General features: G+C 40.6%; 1 protein-coding gene across 6 annotated transcripts in view; it reads left to right on the top strand.

Moving 5' to 3' along the window:
- minar1 (membrane integral NOTCH2 associated receptor 1) overlaps positions 1–19,821 on the top strand; it is a 154,148-nt gene that overhangs the window by 1,896 nt on the left and 132,431 nt on the right. For all 6 annotated transcript variants that reach the window (XR_013805312.1, XR_013805313.1, XM_079665329.1 and 3 more), the window contains exon 2: positions 1,751–3,199. Coding sequence is in view for 4 of the 6 variants with exons in the window: in XM_079665329.1 (XP_079521455.1) it covers positions 1,751–3,199 (1,449 nt within the window). In the remaining 2 variants the exon portion in view is untranslated. The remainder of the gene's footprint in view (positions 1–1,750; positions 3,200–19,821) is intronic.

Below are 19,821 nucleotides of genomic sequence, written 5' to 3'. Positions count from 1 at the left end.
TCAAATGTATTTAAATAATGTCAAGTTCTACATCTTATAACAAATAACATCAGTCAATAATAACAAATAAAATTAATAACAAATAGTATCAGTCAATAATAACCGGGAGATTCAGAACTTTCCCTAGTGGGCCGCTGCCGTTGGTGGGCTGCTGCCTTTGGTGGGCCGCTGGCTCTGGCATAGGTGGGCCGTGGACTTTCACAGCCTAATCATCATTTTGTAAAAACAAAAAATGTGTGGAACTAATACTCATTGTATAACATTTAAAAGTTTTAGTTTGCAGAATGGCCCAATTCAAGCCATATGAGTATATAGTCAGTATGCATATTATTATCTATGTATGTTTACATATAAGTATACTGTATATGAGTATTGGGTAGGTTAATTATAAACTAAAATGACATTTGACACTTATATTCTGAAAGTAAAATGTATGTTTAGAAAGGTATCAAATAAACTTAGTGGAGTGTATGTTTAATATTTCCATTCAACATGTAGATAAAATATTTCTAGATAAGTAGAAAGCAAAAGTCAATGGCTTTTTCTTCACTGCAGAAATATAGGCAAAAAGGCATTGTTGAGCTCATATACGTATACTGTGCTTAAAAGTCATATCTTAAAATACATCCCATTTAACATTTTGTATCCTTTTAAGCACACATTGAAATGTATGCATTACCTTTACCCATTACTCTCTCAGTTCTCTTATTGTCTGATGATCCAACTTTTATATTCAGTACACAGGGGAGAACTTCTTACACTTTGCTCTTGTTTAATGAGTATAAACACCACATGACTTTCTTATAGCATGTACCTCTTTCATCCTGCAGATCAGTGTTCCATATTAGAAGTTCTATAATTCCTATTAACACAACTTGACCTAGAATTACTAGAATTGTAGCCTTTATTTAACCAGGTGAAAGCCCCTTGAGATCAAAAGATCTCTTTTTCAAAACAGGGCTCAACGCTAACTTTTAAAAGTGGTTGCCAGGCTGGCAACCAGGCCTCAGCTTTTGGTTGCCAAAACCGAAAATACGGTTGCCATTTTTAGTCACCTTATATTTTAAAGAATTAAGAAACTATACAGTTATACATCAACTTAATAATGAACATGTGACACAAAAGAATGTTCAAATGCTTTACAATAAGTAATTAACACAATTAGTTGAAACTTAAGTGTTAGGAAACTTGTCCGCCCTCAATTGCTGTTATACACAATAGCAGTAGTGCAGCTGTTGTCATGTTCTTCACAGATCCCTCACAAATGAATTGAGCAAGTCACTAGTTTCTTGGTCATCCGTTGTCTTCCTTTCAAATGTGGGTTTTCTTGACCTTTGTGCTGACCCCCACCATAGAACGTGCATCGCTTTCTGGCTCAGTAATCACACTAATGCATGTGCAACTTAAGTATCAGGTTCCGACTGGTCACAACAATAATTAAATATCACTCTTAATGCAACAAATAATTAACATTTATCTATTTTGGGATGCACATCTTGCTGTTTGTTGTCCTTATTTCTTTATGTTAAAAACTGGTTGCAAAGGCCAAAAAGCGGTTGACATTTTTTCTGAATGGTTGCCAATGGCAACCTGGCAACCGTTACTGTCGAGCCCTGGTTAATTAAAACGTTTTTATAATGTTTTTAATGCTTATTCTTAGATGACCCCAAATTGACAAATAATACACTGTCTCTGCTGTGTTAAGTGTTGTAAAGATTAATCAGTTATTTTTCTGGGTTACTTCCTGTAGGTGAATCCCAGTAAAAGCAAGCAGGGCAGTAAGGCTGCTGAAGGCTACCACAAGAGGGAGCTGCACAAACCTACTACCTTCTTCAACCACAGCTTTGAACTGCCCTACAGTAACCCCTACTTTGAGCCAACACTCAACTCTCCTCTTCAGGACAGGAGGAGGGTGAAACATGAGAGCCTGGACGACCTGCAGGCCTCCACATACTTTGGTCCGACTACGGTCTCTGAGAGCATCAGCAGCAGGAAGCACAGGAACAAAGCAGGGAAGCAGCCGTCGTGGCCCGTGAAGAGCCTCAGTCTCAACACAGAAGAGGGGCCTCCAGAACCTGAGAGATCCTTTCTGAACAGCAAACCACTCAAAGAAAACCATCATCGCAATGTCACCATCCGAAGAACTGACAATGATCAGCATTTTCAGAGCCCAAAAGAAAAGGTGGTAGTTTCTCCTTCTGGCTTTGCAAAGAAAAGTGAAGGAATAAAAAGCAAGGATGTAGCACTGGTGGCAAGTGGGCCGGTGGGTTTGGAGAAAAGAGAAGCAGCCAAAAGGTTCAGGGGCAAAAACAGTCCTTCCTTTCAGGGAGTGGAAAGCTCCTCTAGTTTTGGGACTCAAACAGAGCAGGCTGAGAAGAAGAAGGGGAAGGAATACCCAGCGAAGTACAGTGATAGAGAAAGACACGCCTTCAAACATTGTGAGGAGGACTCTGAGATTGTCAGCGATGACATAAGCGACATTTTCCGTTTTCTGGATGATATGAGTGTTTGTGACTCATTGGGAGTTGTTCAATCGTCCTGCTACAACAGTAATGGTTCCCTCTCTCAGGTAACGCTGAAGTCTGAAGAGAGCTCCCCTGAACGCAACACGGTCAAACTAGCCAAGTCCAAGCTAGACCGCCTCTTCCATTCGCTTGAAAACACAGACGATGAGCTCAAATCCAGCGTGTGCAAGCTGGCCATGAGGATCGGAGAAATTGAAAAGAAGCTGGAGTCTCTGTCGGGGGTCCGCAGTGAGATCTCCCAGGTGCTCACCAAGCTCAACAAGCTGGACGAGAAGATCCAGGAGCCTGAGGCCAACGGGAGGCACGGGGGGGCGCCGTCAACATCTGGATCCAATGCCACCCCGGAAAAGTTGCACCCCAACCCTCATCCACATCCCGACATCACGCTCTCGCCTCGTGTTTTCCAGTGCCACACCACCGGTCACAACGTTAAAGTGGACAATAGCCCCTCAGCCGAGTGGGGCTGCTCCGATGGGAACAGTGATAGCCTCAGGGTCAAAGCTCTGAGGAAGAGCATGTTCACCAGGAGGTCGTCTCACTCCCTCAACGAGGAGAACAGTGCAACCGAGTCAAAGGTCGCCAGCATAACCAACTCTCCCCGGGACTGGAGGACAGTGTCTTACTCCTGCCACCCTGGAGACGATGGCAAGGACAGACAGCGGAAAGGAAAAGAGGTAGGACTGTTTTTAAATTAACTTTTAAATGGCAGAGAAACACACAGTATTTGACTTATGTAGAATACAAAGCATGAAATCACCAAATCAAATAACTAAATTGAGCAGATGCTGTTCATCGCATACACATTCTGTATAGATAAATGTCTTTGCAAAGTGAAAACACAAGCAGTAAGAATACAAAAGTATAACTCATAAACTTAATAGTAGGACTGATCGAGGCCAACAAATGATTGATACACATCCCTAGTGTGGGGGAAGCTTCTGTGTAGCAATGCAGGAGGAGTCACCGACTCAAAGGAGACACGGGGAGAGCTGGAGCTTTGCTGTCAAACACTGATGGGTTATTTGGAGCTTCGGCCGGAGAATTCACAAAACAAGTCCAAGAGCCAGAGGTTCTGACTTCACGGGAGAGCTGCCACGTAAATTCTGAAGAACTCTACCCCAGACCCATGTATTTAGCTAGTTCAGAGAGAATAATCCACATGCTACATAACAAGATAGAATCATAACACCGCTATCAGCTGACACCAACAGGCAGGAACAGGGAGACAGAACACTGAGAGCACAGCAGCCAAGGTTACAGGTGCGTGTGCTCAGTCAGGACAGTTTGAACTGATCAACTGGGTCAAAGTTATGGGCCTTGGAAAATATTTCCCCAACACCTAGTTTCCGTTCCATACTCAGTGGAACTACAATGGTTGTATGTAAATACACTGGCACTTCACTGACATCTTTTTTTCTTTTTGTATAGTTAACTGCAATTACTTATTTTTTACCACCCAGATGTCAGCCTAAAATGCTGTAAACCAACATTGAAATATTATCCCTTACATAAAAGCATATAAAGTTGTTATGGTAAACTTGTCATCAAGCAGACTTCTATCTACACTTCCACCAATACCTGAGAGACATATCTGTCTCTAGCTGCTAAATTCAACACCATGTGCACTATATGGACTAATTCATGTTTTCCCAATGATCAACCCTTGTTAACTGATCATTGAAAGGAGAAAGGAAAGGAGGTTGGTGTGTGTGATTTGATGTTGCTCTCCCCTTCACACAACAACATCCTGAAGGTCACTTGTAATGCAGGTGAAGAGGTGACGGGTCTAGTTTAGGGGAGCAGGGCATGTGCACAACATATATCTTTTAAATAAATATCCTGGAATGAATTAATAATAAAGAAAACAATAAAACATTTTATACATATTTCTCAGTACTTTAATGCTTTACAATGAAACAAAAACATTGCATATACGCATCGAAACAAACATACTGAAATGATAAACACCAGATGCTAAGGTCCTAACCCGCAGACATGAAATTAAAATGACACACAAATAAGTGTGTATATGCCAATATGTTGAACTGTTCTGTTACCGTTATATTTGTATTCAGCTTTATTGTTTTGATCCCCACAGCAGGCTTTTAAAACAGCATGTTAAAATGTCAAAATGTCTCATTAGGTGTTAAACACACTGTTTATTCCCCGTGACCTTTCTGCACCAATGCTAAATGGAGCGCAGGTTAATTGAAAATGGTCCTGACCCGAGCAGTCTGCATGCAGCTGATGTAGCAAAACTACCGGCTGTATACAATCTCTGTAGGAGTAATAACACTGACAAAGGAGTTATTATTCTTGTGTTTGGTTCCTGATTTATTTAAAGGTGCCTTTTTATCAGTCTTCTCCTCACACTGTATCTCCTGTCACAGTACCAAAGTACATGACCCCGGATTTTTTATAATATCCATTGAATGACTCTATGTCTGAATTCCTGTTGTTTCCTTGCTGTCTCTGACCTGGCACCATGGCAGGAGCAGAGCACACTATATTAACTTACAGAAAATACTTACATGTACTTTCAATCAATCAATGTTTATTTACTGTATATAGCCCAATATCACAAATGTTACATTTGTCTCAGTGGACTTCACAGTTTGTACAGAATATCAGTATGACAATACGACACCCTCTGTCCTTAGACCCTCACATCGTACAAGGAAAAACTTCCGGAGAAAACCCACAGTTTAAAGGGGAACATGGGAGAAACCTCAGGGATAGCAACAGAGGAGGGATCCCTCTCCCAGGACGGAGAGACGTGCAATAGATGCCGTGTGTAAATTGAAGAGATAATACATTTACAGCGTAGGTAGACCAAATGTTTGGAAATGCATGTGTCTATAAGGACTCAGGATATCAGAGGCCTGTACTACGAATCAAGTTCAACATATCCTGGATATGTTTGAGTTATCCGGTTGACTTAATCCAAAACAAACCCGCTCTCGCTAAACTGTCCTATGACGCTGGTTATCAACTCGTTAATTCAATCCAGCTTTGCCCTATCTAGTTATGTGCGAGTTCAAATGAAAGGGGCGGGGCTAGCAACATTTGACCGATCACAAACATGGAGAAGCGTACTGACAGTGCAGCGTCATACTTCCTGAAGGAAAAGTCAACTATAATATGAGACAAATATGAAGAAGTTAAACTTTAAACATCCATGACTTAAACACTTTATCCAGGATAAAAGCCACATAGCTGCACCTGCAAGGTGAATACAGCTGGTAAAAGAAAAAGTGTTTGAATGCGTACATTAACAGGTTTATGATATCACTAAGACACGATCTGACTTTAATTACATTTGACTCGAGTGTTTCGTCAACTTAATGTGTTGCTTAAAATAATACTTCTGCATACAGTATGTGACACTGTGAGTGTTGCACAGCCAGATACGGCTCAGCTGACTCAGATAAGGAAATATATGATACATTATGATGTGATATGATATGAATGATAATGGGACACATCGACGTCTGCACTCACAGTGCCGCGGACTGTAATGTTACTTTGATCCGGTTACTTATGTTGTGGCAGATATTTAAGTAAGCTTTCTTAACGCTAATGTTATAATAATCAGATTGCTCTGAAGACGGGAGGTGATATTCTATTCATTTTCACGTTCACACAGTCGGTGATTTTGGCCGGCCGTCTTTCCTGCAACGGTAGTTTAAATGGTATTTCCTCCGCACACTGAGCTCTGTTTGGTCAGCAGGCGGTGCTTTCACTGAGTTGATCTCTTATCCTGGAACCAGCGTCGTAGGACCGGAAATCCAGGAAGTTAGGCCTCTGGTCTTTGCAATAGGATGTCATGGTCGATAGTATCAAATTGAGATCGAGCAAGACAAGAATAGAGACAAGTCCCTTGTCTGAGGCTATTAGAACGTTATTTGTGACTTTAACCAGAGCTGTCTCTTTGCTATGATGTGTTCTAAAGCCAGACTGAAAATCTTCAAATAAATCGTTGTTTTTTAATTAATCACACAACTGTTTTGCGACCGCTTTCTCAATTTTTTTTTAGAGGAATGAAAGATTAGAAATAGGTCTATAGTTGGCTAACACCTTTGGATCCAGGTTGTGCTTTTTAAGAAGAGATTTTATCACTGCTACTTTGAATGATTGTGGAACATAGCCTGATAATAAAGACATATTCATAATATTTAATAAAGAAGTGCTAATTAATAGAAAAACTTCCTTCAACAGCTTAGTTGGAATCGGGTCTAAGATACACGTTGATGGTTTAGAAGAGAGAATCATTGAATTTAATTGTTCAAGGTTTATGGCTGAAAAGCATTCCAGTTTACTATCTAGTGCAGGCATGGGCAAACTAAGGCCCGCGGGCCATATACGGCCCGTTAGGCTTTTGAATCCGGCCCGCCGAATATTGGTACAAAATTGTCCAAATTATAGTAAAGACCGCATTCATTTTGCCTTTTTCCTGCAATACCCGGCATTTCAGTTGATCCCACTAGATGGCGCACTCTAGACACAATTGACCTTTGCTGGAGTCTGGTCTATTCTCTCAGCTGGCCCCACTTGGCAACCGGGCAAGATCGGCGAATACAAGTTGTAACAAGCAGTAGCGCTGAGCAAAGTGACTAGAACGCGACCACACACTTATAATACACACTTATATAAAGTCAGGCAACACTAACCAGGCTTAGCGTGATTCTGTTTATTTTACCTTACTTTAATAACCATCCGTTCACTGTTATTGACCATTAGAGGCAGACGTTTTCCTTTTGTTTTGTATTATTGCAGCTATCGGATGGAATCAATACATGGGCTACATGTGGCCATCACAAGTAAAATCATAACGAAAACTAAGCCGGTAAAATATGCGTGTAGAAAACGGCTTATGCCACAATATGATAGCAACAAGTAGTCAAGATAGTCTGATTAGCTAACATCACCTGTAGAATGCCAGAGAAACGTTCATAACAGCGTTGTGATGGCAAACAGCTTTCAGACTAAAACACATTCACTTATGGGGATGGGGGATATTTATCAGCTGCTTGTGTGACAGTCAACAATGAAAACTTTACAGCGGCCGCTGCCGCGAGTTAACGGGAGAATAAACTCCGGTAGACGAGCAGCACTGCAGCAGGCAGTAATGCAGCTGAACCGCATTAATAAACAATGCACCACGGCACTCTGGAGAAAGGTACAAGGTTGGAGAAGTAGTTCTTTAATTTAATCTGGCTTCGTATAATTAAAAACTACCCGACGCAGTCCTCTATTGATGTTGTTGTGAGCGGTGTTGCGGAGAAAATCAGCGAAGTAAAACGCTGTGTGGGTCAGAAGAAGGCACGTAAACGGTTAGGTCATGACGCAAACGATGACGCGATGACGCAATAATTCACCTTTGAACCTAATTCACCTTTGAACCTGCATCTGTAACAATGAGTGGACCAAAGAAAAGAAAAGTCATGTGCCGAGTGTATAATGAGGAGTGGACAGCTAAATATTTTACGATCTGCTACTGGCCCGGCCCGCTTGTCAAATTTAAAACTCATAGTGGCCCCCGAGCCGAAAAGTTTGCCCACCCCTGATCTAGTGTAATATTAGAGCTTACGTTTCCGGGAGCTGTTGATAATACTATACTGGTCAAAGGCAAGAGGTCATTAATTTTGTTTCTAAGAGTAACAATTTTATCGTTAAAAAAGCACATAAAATCATTGCTACTGAGTGCTATGGGAATAGAAGGCTCAGTCGAGCTGTGGCTCTCTGTCAGCCTGGCTACAGTGCTGAAAAGAAATCTTGCATTATTCTTATTCTCATCTATTAATGAAGAGTAGTAGGCTGCTCTCGCTTTACGCAGTGCTTTCTTATATTCATTGAGAGTAATATGGCAAATTAAACGAGATTCTTCAAGTTTAGTGGAACGCCATATCCTTTCAAGTTGTCTCGACTTTTGCTTTATTTTGCGGGTTTCGGCATTATGCCATGGAGCTAATCTATGTTGTTTTATTTTCTTCTTTTTCAAAGGAGCAACAGAGTCTAATTTTATTCGCAGCGCATCTGTAGCACTATCAACAACATGATCAATTTGGGGTGGTGTACATTTTGTATAAGTTTCCTCCCCTACATGCAGACATGCTATCGAGTTAAGTATTGGTGGAATCTCTTCCTTAAATTTGGCTATAGCACTAACAGATAGGTTTCTGCTGCAGGAGCTTGTGACTAATGCTTTGTAGTCTAGTAACAGTACTTCAAAAGTTACTAAGAAATGGTCGGATGAAGCAGGATTATGCGGTTCGACTAACAGTTGCTCAATTTCAATACCATAAGTCAGCACAAGGTCGAGAGTGTGATTATAGCAGTGGGTTGGTTTATTTACACTCTGACGGAAACCAACAGAATCTAATATAGAGTTAATTGCAACAGTAAGGCTATTTTTATCATCGTCAACATGAATATTAAAGTCACCTACGATAATTACTTTATCTGTTTTAAGTACCAAAGTTGATAAAAACTCAGAGAATTCTGATAAGAATTCTGAATAAGGACCTGGTGCACGGTGCACTGTAACAAATAAGATTGGCTGCACAGTTTTCCAGGTCGGATGCGTAAGACTAAAAACGAGACTTTCAAAGGAGGTATAATTTAATTTTGGTTTAGTATTGATAAATACATTTGAGTCAAAGATGGCTGCAACTCCACCTCCTCGGCCTGTGCCTCGGGCAATATGAGTATTGATATGGCTGGGTGGAGTGGCCTCATTTATGCTGACATATTCTTCATATCTCAACCAAGTTTCAGTGAGACAGCATACAGTTGCAAGAAAAAGTATGTGAACCCTTTGGAATTACCTGGATTTCTGCATAAGTTGGTCATAAAATGTATTCTGATTTGCACGTTTGAAGTTTGCAAAAGAGCACCTGGATGCAAAATATTCTGTGGACAGATGAAACCAAAGTTGAGTTGTTTGGAAGGAACACACAACGCTATGTGTGGAGAAAAAAAGGCATAGCACACCAACATCAAAACCACATCCCAACTGTGAAGTATGGTGGAGGGAGCATCATGGTTTGGGGCTGCTTTGCTGCCTCAGGGCCTGGACAGATTGCCATCATCGACAGAAAAATGAATTCAAAAGTTTATCAAGACATTTTGATGGAGAACTTAAAGCCATCTGTCCACCAATTGAAGCTCAACAGAAGATGGGTGATGCAACAGGACAACTACCCAAAGCACAGAAGTAAATCAACAACAGAATGGCTTCAACAGAAGAAAATAGGCCTTCTGGAGTGGCCCAGTCAGAGTCCTGACCTCAACCCAATTGAGATGCTGTGCCATCACCTCAAGAGAGCGATTCACACCAGACATCCCAAGAATATTGCTGAACTGAAACAGTTTTGTAAAGAGGAATGGTCCAAAATTCCTCCTGACCGTTGTGCCGGTCTGATATGCAACTATAGGAAACGTTTGGTTGAGGTTATTGCTGCCAAAGGAGGGTCAACCAGTTATTAAATCCAATGGTTCACATACTTTTTCCACCCTGCACTGTGAATGTTTACATGGTGTGTTCAATAAAAACATAAAAACATATAATTGTTTGTGTGGTTTTAGCTTAAGCAGACTGTGTTTGTCTATTGTTGTGACTTAGATGAAGATCAGAACACATTTTATGACCAATTTATGCAGAAATCCAGGTAGTTCCAAAGGGTTCACATACTTTTTCTTGCAACTGTATATCAATATTATAATCTGATATTAAATCATTTACCAATATTGCTTTAGCTGCTAGAGATCTTACGGAGCCCCTAAAGCAGGGGTCTCAGACTCAATTTACCTGGGGGCCGCTGGACGTAGAGTCTGGGCAAGTCTGGGCCGCTTCAAGTATTCCGCAAAACATTTATTAAAAAATACAACATTAACAGTTCTTCAACATCTTCTTAACATGAACTGTTCTTCACAACATAACTATGTCTTTCTTGCCTACTCCTTGCTGGTAGAGACCTGGCAGCGCTTCCTCTCACACAGCTGAGCCACATTTGGTTTGAGGGAGGAAGCAGTTGAAACCCTCAGTATGGCTTGAAGATGTGCATCAGTAAGTCTGGGCCTGTACTTTGACTTATTGAAGTTCATGGTGGAGAAGAGCTGTTCACACATATGCTCCCAAAAAGGCACATGGTCCGCTTGAACATCCTGGAAATCTCAGGGAAGGAGGGGCCAATTCTCTCATGAACTGTCCAAGCTTGTCTGCTTTCCCATTCACTTCCCTGAACTTGGCTTTGAGCTCAGAATTGCACTGCAGGCCGATGAGCTCCATTTGAAGCACACCAGGGGCATTTTCCACATCAAAGGAGAAGGGGTCTGCAAACATTTGGAAAGTGGCTCTGTGTGTCTTGAAGTCTGCAAACCGCTGATCGAATTCCTCCTGTAGCTTCACAATGGCATCAATATACTTCTCACCACTGAATGCTGTGCCCCTGTCCATGAGAGCCTTGCATGCTGGGAAATGGCAGAGGTTTTTCTGAGGGAACTGGGCTTTCCATAACATCAGTTTTGTAGAGAATGCTCTGACATTGTCATATGCTGCACTAACAAGCTGGCCCTGGCCCTGCAACTTCTTATTCAGAGCATTCAGCTCCTGCGTGATGTCAACAAGAAAAGCTAAGTCCATGAGCCATTTGGGATCACTCAGCTCGGGAACAGCCATCCCACCCTTCTCCAGCATGAATACTTTCAGTTCTGTTCTCAACTCAAAAAACCTCTTCAGGACGTTTCCCCTGCTGAGCCAACGTACCTCTGTGAAGTAGAGCACATCCTCATATTCTGACTCAATTTCCTCCAAAAAAGCACGGAACTGGCGGTGCTTTAAGCCCCTGGATCTGATATGGTTGATGCATTTCACAACGACAGACATCACATTGTCAAACTTCAAGCATTTGCTGCAAAGGGCCTGCTGATGGATAATGCAGTGCAGAGCAATAGCCTTCTCCACACCCTCCTCCTCCAGTTTTCTTTGAACAAGTGCCACCAGCCCGTTTTTTCTCCCTGTCATTGATGGCGCTCCGTCCGTCGTAATTCCAACAAACCTCTTCCATGGCAGACCGATATCCGCAATGGCATCACACAGTTGCTGAAATATCTCCTGAGCGGTGGTCTGGCCATGCATTGGTTTCACTCTAAGCAACTCCTCTGTCACTTCAAAATTGTCATCAACACCACGGACATACATTGCGAGCTGAGCGGTGTCAGTGATGTCTGTACTCTCATCAAGAGCCACAGAGTATGCACGGAAAAGTTTGGCTTTGTCGCACAGCTGATCATATATGTCACTTGATAAGTCAGAAATGCGCTCTGCCACTGTGTTAGCTGACAGGCTGATGTTGTTGAACTGACCCTTCTTTTCCGGACAGACTATACTTGCAGCCTGCAACATGCATTTTTTTAAAAACTCGCCTTCCGTAAACGGCTTTCCCGCCCTAGCAATCATCTCACTCACCACATAGCTAGCTTCGACTGCTAAATTAGCCTCATTGCTTCCTTTCTTGAAGAGATGTTGTTGCTTCCACAGAATTTTTTTTAGCTCTGTGACTTTTTTCTCTCTCTCATCTCCCAGGTATTTTGCATACTCTGCATGTTTAGTTGAGTAGTGACGTTTGACGTTATACTCCTTGTATACAGCGATTTTCTCTGTGCATATAAGGCACGTTGCATTTCCCTTGTACTCAACAAAAAAATATTCAGTCTCCCACTTCTCCTGAAATGTTCTGTGTCATCATCGATTTTTCTTTTCCCTGAAAGTTTTGATGAAGACATGGCGATATATTTTGCTTCCACTCTGTGTCACTTTTGGATCACTCTGGATTGATTCCGCTGCGCGCATTTGATTGACGTGTGGCGGAGTTCCCTCGGAGGGGGGAGGGGCGAAGGAACTCCGCGCAGCAGTTCCCTGCCAGCAGCAGCAGCAGCAGTGGGAAAAATAAAATTGAAATATAAAGCGCAAACGTAAACGCGCGGGCCAGATTAACACTATTACATGATATCAACAAAGGGGCCATGAGAAACTGTCTCGGGTGCGGGACACCTGTCCTAAAGGGACATGGAAAAAAAAAAAAAAACAGAGAGAGAAAAAAAAAGTCAGGATAACGGGTTAGTATCTCGTGCGCACGAGATACTAACCCGTTATCCTGCCTTTTATTTGGGAAGAAAGTTACCGGTGCGCCAAGGAGGAAGTGAAGCGCACAGGACACAACCATTTCATTGCAGACTGTTATGTTTACGTGGGGAAATGACAGTGCATTATTTGAGATATATTTCGTACTCAGACTTCACTTTAAGGACATTTCGGCCAGGGGTGTGTGGTCACTCCAGGAGGCAGCGGGACGTGTAACTCAGAGAAGAGCAGCACCAGCGCTCAAAGAGCTTTTACGCACCGCCTTCTGTGTTTACCTTCATTGAACAGCTATAAAGAGTGACCACAGGCCGTTTTAACCACACACACCTCTACACACACAACAAACTGCCCGATTACTCCCCCTTTTATTAGTTTTATGGAGGAGATCGCCGGTCATCAGGACGCATGATGGGCGGACTGGGACTAAAAATCAGCCCGGGAATCTCACCCTGCCCAGCCGACGTAAACTGTCAACGGGGGGGGGGGGGGGGGGGGGGGGGGGCAGTCCGCCACTGGCTCTGTGTGTGTGTTCTGAGTGTTTGTTTCCCTATGAAAATGCTGTGGGGGAAGCAGGTACTCTGCGAGTCACGGACATTAATTCTTAGATCAAAGCAGACTGGTTTACAAACTCTCCTGTTTTGCCAATGCGGTGCTTAAACCAATAGCTCTACACCCCTGGCCGAAATGTCCATAAAATTAAGTCTGACTTCAAAATATAGTCTATCTCAAATAATGTATGCTCTCTCATTTCCCTACGTAAACATAACAGTCTGCAATGAACTGGTTGTCTAATGTGTGTTCCACTTCCTCCTTGGTGCATCGGTAACTTTCTCAAAGAAAAATAAAGTCAGGAAAACGGATTTGTTTCTCGTGCGCACGAGAAACGAATCCGTTTTCCTGACTTTATTTTTTTTCTCTCCATTTTCTTTTTTTTTCCATGTCCCTTTAGGGGCTCCGTAGATCTTATGTTTAAGAGACCACATTTAATCTTCCTGTTTTGTTGCACTGTAGTAGTTGTTACATTTACTTTTATTAGGTTATTATGTATGACACCTCTATTAGGTTTTACCTTAAATTGTCTTGGGCAGACACACACACACCGTTAATATTGGGTATTTTATTGGTTTCGGGATTCCTATGGATGACTGCCTAGGAGAGAGCGCAGAGAAGCGTGTAAGACTGCGACTCCGCCTCCTGGTCTCAACTCTAGTTTGTCATGGATTACGTCCACAAAGCCCTTAAATGTTTGCCGAAATGAAACTGTAATTATAACAGCACATGAAGACCCATTGGATTAAGTTTAATATATATATTTTTAATCTTCAATTCAAATATTTATGTGTAGTTCCCATACATTTATTTAGTTGAACTTGTTGTGTAAGTAATCAATACAGATAAGACACCATAAATTGGGTGATCATTCCTATAAAAGCACAATGTATGTTAAATTCCATTTCATCTACCATCAGGATATTCCTTCATAAATCCACTGAGCCCTCTGACCACTCTCTAACCCTGAACTAACTAACTCTGAAGCTGCCTTTAAATCAACCAAGATCTTCTAGGTGTGACAGCTTTATAAGTATGTATTTCAAATAACCTGTATAATATTTTTGAAAGCTACTTATGCCTTAATAATATTCAGCTGCAGAGCGAAATATTCACTAGCTCTCACTTGCTCCAAAAGCTGAGAAGATACTCAGTTTCACTCTCAGTAGCGGCAGCTCGATTCTGATTGGCTTGAAGGGCGGTCGTGTGATTTAAAAAAATAAAAAAAATATATATATATATATGAATAAGTACAACATATTAAAAGATTGGCATCAAAGGACACATAGATTGATAGATATGCAGCTATTAATAAAATCGAAAAAAGAAAAAATGTAGCTTTAAAAAAAAAAAAAATCCCCTTTTCCTCAAACTTTGCGTGACCCCCCTGGTGCCCCCTGGCGGCCCCCCGGGGGGTTGGGGCTCCCACTTTGAAAAACACTGGTTAAGGGACTCAGGAAAACAGACTGCACTTACACACAGAGGCGTATTTATTATGCTGCCGCAGATTTGATTGATGTGCCTCTGCTGTGGGAAAGCATGTCTATTAGGGATGTAACGATACCAAAAACTCACGGTACGATAATATCGCGATAAAAAGTCCACGGTACGATATTTATTGCGATATTGAAAAATAAAGAAAAAAAAAGTGAAATTTTTATTTTTTTATTTTACTTGAATTTGTTTTTCTTTATTAAATAATGAATCTGATTTGTACAGCATTTTAGTAGGATAGTAGTATTTTAAAGTCTCAACAATATAATAATCAGACCCTGCAATAGAATAAATTAGGGGTGCACCAAATGGGAAATTCTTGGCCGAAACCGATACCGAAAATAGGAAACAGTTGGCCGAAAACCGAATGCCGAAAGGCCGAAAATGATTAATAGAAATATATATATATAATGTATACATTTTTTACCAATGTTGTTCAGCTTCCTGATTATGGAAAGATACATGATTATGGCAAAACTTAAATAATAATGACTAGTATAGGTCCATAAAACATTTATTCAGCACTTTTGAATGCATACAGTACATTAATTCCAAGTCAAGTCAATTTTCTTTTCTCTGTAGGATAGCTACAACAAAGTGCATTCAGAACAAAGCCAAGGTGCTTTCAAACTGCATAACCATCTAGGCCAGTAGGCCTACAACAAAATAGTCTAAATAAAGACTGTAACAGCAAGGCCTTCAACAACAACAAATGCACCTATAAGTGCATGCATACAAATGTGCAAAATGGATAAATCCACATGAATGTAACTATTTACAAATGAAATTACAATTGAATTTCAAGAATCTGTAAATAAGACTGTCTGTCCTAATAAGCAAAGTAGTACACATTGTATAAAGATACATAAAGTGAAAATTGGATACAAAATCCACAATCAATTACAAATTAAATTACAATTTCAAGAATCTGCAAATAAGATGGTCTGTCCTCATGAGCAATGTAAACAACATTGTATCATTTAGATAACGAAAGTACAATATACTGAACACTGTGCTGCTGTCATTTCCCCCTAATGATAACCTGAGATGGTGAATTATAACTCACAATGAAAATTGTTCAGGAAAGTGGGTATAGAGTAGACATGTAGAAATAGATAAGCTTATGATAAACCAGCCTTGTCTACTTATTAAGAAAACGTGGGAGGTTCTTTTTAATGAACAGTAGCTTCTCTGCTTTATCAGCCATAAGTCTTTTCCTCTTCTCATCAAGCACATGAGAGGCAGCGCTGAACAGTCTCTCGCTGTCAGTGCTTGTGATTTGATCTTACTCCGCATATTTGTCCGGGTGTTTTGATTTCAAGTGGTGGAGTAATCCCGAAGTGGTGAAAGTCTTTGCAGTTACACCCCCTCGAGAAATGTCAGCTGAACACGTTTACAAATCGCAATCCGCGCCTCTTTCTCTGATATTTTTAAATATCTCCAAGCGGCAGACATGTTGGCTGTGAGCCAGCCGCGAGCATGGTCGCGCGCCGTGCTTGTCGCCGCGTTTTGATTACGTCATCACAACAACACGTTTGCTTACCAACGTAACCCTGTTCTCTGACATTCGGTGATATTTTTTCGGTGCTAAAACCCTTTCGGCCGAAAGCCGAAAGAGCCTTTTTAACCATTTTCGGACGATAATTTTCAGCAGCCGAATATTCGGTGCATCCCTAGAATAAATCAAGTTTCATTTTAGTTTTTCAAGTAACTCAACTCTAACTCACTCAGCATCATCAAGGTTATCTTTTAGGAATATGAGCATGTCCACATTTCCAGGTAGAAGCTGGGATGTTTGGGGCGTTTACAATATCCCCTGCTGTGGAAAAAACTCTCTTGCTTGGTACTGATGTTGCTTGGACAGAGAGATATGCTTTGGCCATGGGTGACAGCAGTGGGTCAAACTGTGCATTGTCTCTCCACCACTTCAAAAACAATACCGTGTTTGCCAAGAAGGTGAGGCTTATTGACAGGGCGAGATATAAATATACTGTTGGTACTTGTCAATGTCTCTAGGTATGTAAATGTAGCCCTGTAAATACGATGTCCTTTTGTTATCTGTTGTTTTATGTTCATGTTGTAACCTACTTGCTGCCATGTTGGACAGGTCTCCCTTGAAAAAGAGATCGATTATCTCAATGGGACCATCTGGTTAAATAAAAGTTTAAAAATATATATATATATAAAAAACAATTAAATAAAACATTATTTACATCTTTTTTTTTTTTAATCGCGGTAGATTTTGTCAGTCTCACGACGGTATTGAAACATTTATTTACCGGGATATCACGATATTCTATATATCGTTACATCCCTAATGTCTATATAAAACAGGAAGTTACGTTAAGACATGGATACAATTGCAATGAAAGTAACAAAAACAATGCCATCTCCTTTTCAGGTTCAAAGAACACAAATTGGGTTATTTACATAAACTATTCATATTGCAAATACATTTTTTTAACCAGGAAGGGAAGATGGACAGGGCCCATGTGATTTGCAATATCGCAATATATCGTATCGCAATACTTAGCATATCGCAGAATCGTAATACTATTGTATCGTGGCTTAAGTATCGCAATAGTATCGTGTCGTTGAGAGCCTGGTGATTCCCACCCCTACCTTGTATGTTGCCTTTAGAGTAGAAGAGGTATATTATTGTCCAGGGAAATATTTCAACTTTGCATATGAAATTTCTTTTTTATTTGATATGGATTGTAATAACGCAGTAGACCCAGGTCGGCGTTTCCAACATTGCTACTGACCACTGACACACACTGAGACCACCAGGGGGACAGTCTCATATTACAAAATATTAAAAGATATTGAGGGCTGGACAAAAAAGACTATGGGATGCCACCTCACCAACTACGGTTAATAATTGGAAACCCAAGCCAAACGATTGGTTGAAGAGTTGGTAGAATTGAATGTGACAAAGATCTGCGTTGATTGACTACAGGGCTTGAAATGTGAAAGCAACACAAACCATGTGAAGCTGTCTGAATGATGATCTGCTTTGTGAAATCATCCAATAGCAGTCCAGTTGGTTGAAAGGTCAATACAGTGTTCATCACTTTTAGTCAAAGTCGGGTCTGAATGATTCAGAGATGTTTAAGACGAGCTGCACTTCACTCATAAGACGAGCTGCACTTCACTCACTGTGCTGGACCTCAACCATTTATCTTGAAAAAGAGAAAGATCAGTGTGTCACAATTGTAGCCATCAACAAGAGGCTACAAATCAGTGGCAAATTGATGGTATCAAGACTGAACACAACAACGGCCTCTGGACAAATAACTGCAATTTGTTTTCCACAATACATGTTTGGATACGTAAAGATACAGAAATTAACAAAGTCCTTGGTTGTATAAATAGGAATGTTGCCCACAGGGGAAAACATCTAAACCACAAAGAATGATAAACTGGAGTTCACAGCCCAGGCCGTGGTGAAGTTATCCATTTAGACATATGGATTATCTGTTTAGGCATATTATTATGTTTTCTATATACACACACTGAAAAACAACGGAGATGTTGACTTTAATTAAATGTATTATCTCAATGTATCTCAAATTAGGTTAGCTGAAAGCAACAATATTACATTCAAATAAATGAAAAACTGTTGACATCATACAATTTATTAAAGTCAACGGTTCAATTTCTTTCAGTGCAACATGTCTGTCCTCTGAAAGGATCCCGCCTCAGTTCCTCTCCCAGAGGGGTCTTTTATTTCCCCTTTAATTGGGTTTTTTACGAGGGGAGGTTTAAGACAGAGAGAGTTTTATTCTGTACAGATTGTAAAGCCCCCTGATGCAAATGTGTGATGTATATAATATTTGATTAATGATGAATTAATTTACACACAGGTAGGGGTGCACCGAATGGGAAATTCTTGGCCGAAACCGATACCGAAAATAGGAAACAGTTGGCCGAAAACCGAAAGGCCGAAAATGATTAATAGAAATATATATATATATATATATATATATATATATAATGTATACATTTTTTACCAATGTTGTTCAGCTATACCTGATTATGGAAAAAGACATGATTATGGCAAAACTTAACTTAACTTAAATAATAATCACTATTATGGGTTCATAAAACATTTATTCAGCACTTTTGAATGCATAAAGTACATTAATTCCAAGTCAAGTGCATTTTCTTTTCTCTGTAGGATAACTACAACAAAGTGCATTCAGAACAAAGCCAAGGTGCTTTAAAACTGCATAAACATCTACAGATGTAGCACTGAATTTCGGACTCCAGCTTACAGCTTCCTGCCTACGACCTGCCAAATACCAGTATAGAGGAATGTTAAGTCCTCCCACTATTTTCCAAGAGGGCGTTGCCAGATTTTCAATTTCAGGTTTTAACCAGGAGATGGCGCTTCATTCACAAATACAGAAAGACAAGTTTCATGGACTTTCAGTTGTGTTTTGAAGAGCATTTGAACACATCAATATTTTAGATCAACTAAAGTATATCTAATCTTGTAATTCAATAATATATAGTCTTTATATATTAAATAATCATAATGTAAATGTTTACATTACACTTCTTTATTTGTTATGCTCATACTTTAACCTTTACAATCGTTTGCTTTAATATGCAGTATATTTTTGTGTTTGCTTCCTCCTGCTCCCTTTCGGACACATACTGTATGATTTATTATTAATATGAAGATATTATTAAGATAAGATAAGATGTTACTTTATTGATTGAACATTTTAGTTTAGAATGTGCTGTCCCACGGTAATTCAGAAGGCTCACAGGTCACATTCCGACCATTATTTAAAACAATAGGCGCTTTCACACCGTGTACAGTTTGATTTGTATAGAGGGAGCTCTGTCAGTTTTTGAATTACCAATTTGCTTTCGGGGAGCCCTATTTTTCAGAGCCCATCCTGCTACTAAATATGTCACACGCACGCTCTGTTGACTGGCGCAGCAGCGCGGATGCGATCAATTGCTATAAAAACACTCTTCTACTAATACAGACGGTGTCACTATGCCGGCGGATGTGGCCGTTGTTGAAGCCTCTTCAGGCTCCGCATCGGCAGGCCTCCCTCGGTGTGGAGCTGTCAAGCTCGACCCTAACGCTGC

Source organism: Notothenia rossii (assembly GCF_949606895.1).
Source record: "Notothenia rossii genome assembly, chromosome: 2".
Lineage (NCBI taxonomy): Eukaryota > Metazoa > Chordata > Actinopteri > Perciformes > Nototheniidae > Notothenia > Notothenia rossii.
The sequence above is the reverse complement of the archived record's forward strand: the minus strand, read 5'-3'. Positions and strand labels throughout refer to the sequence as shown.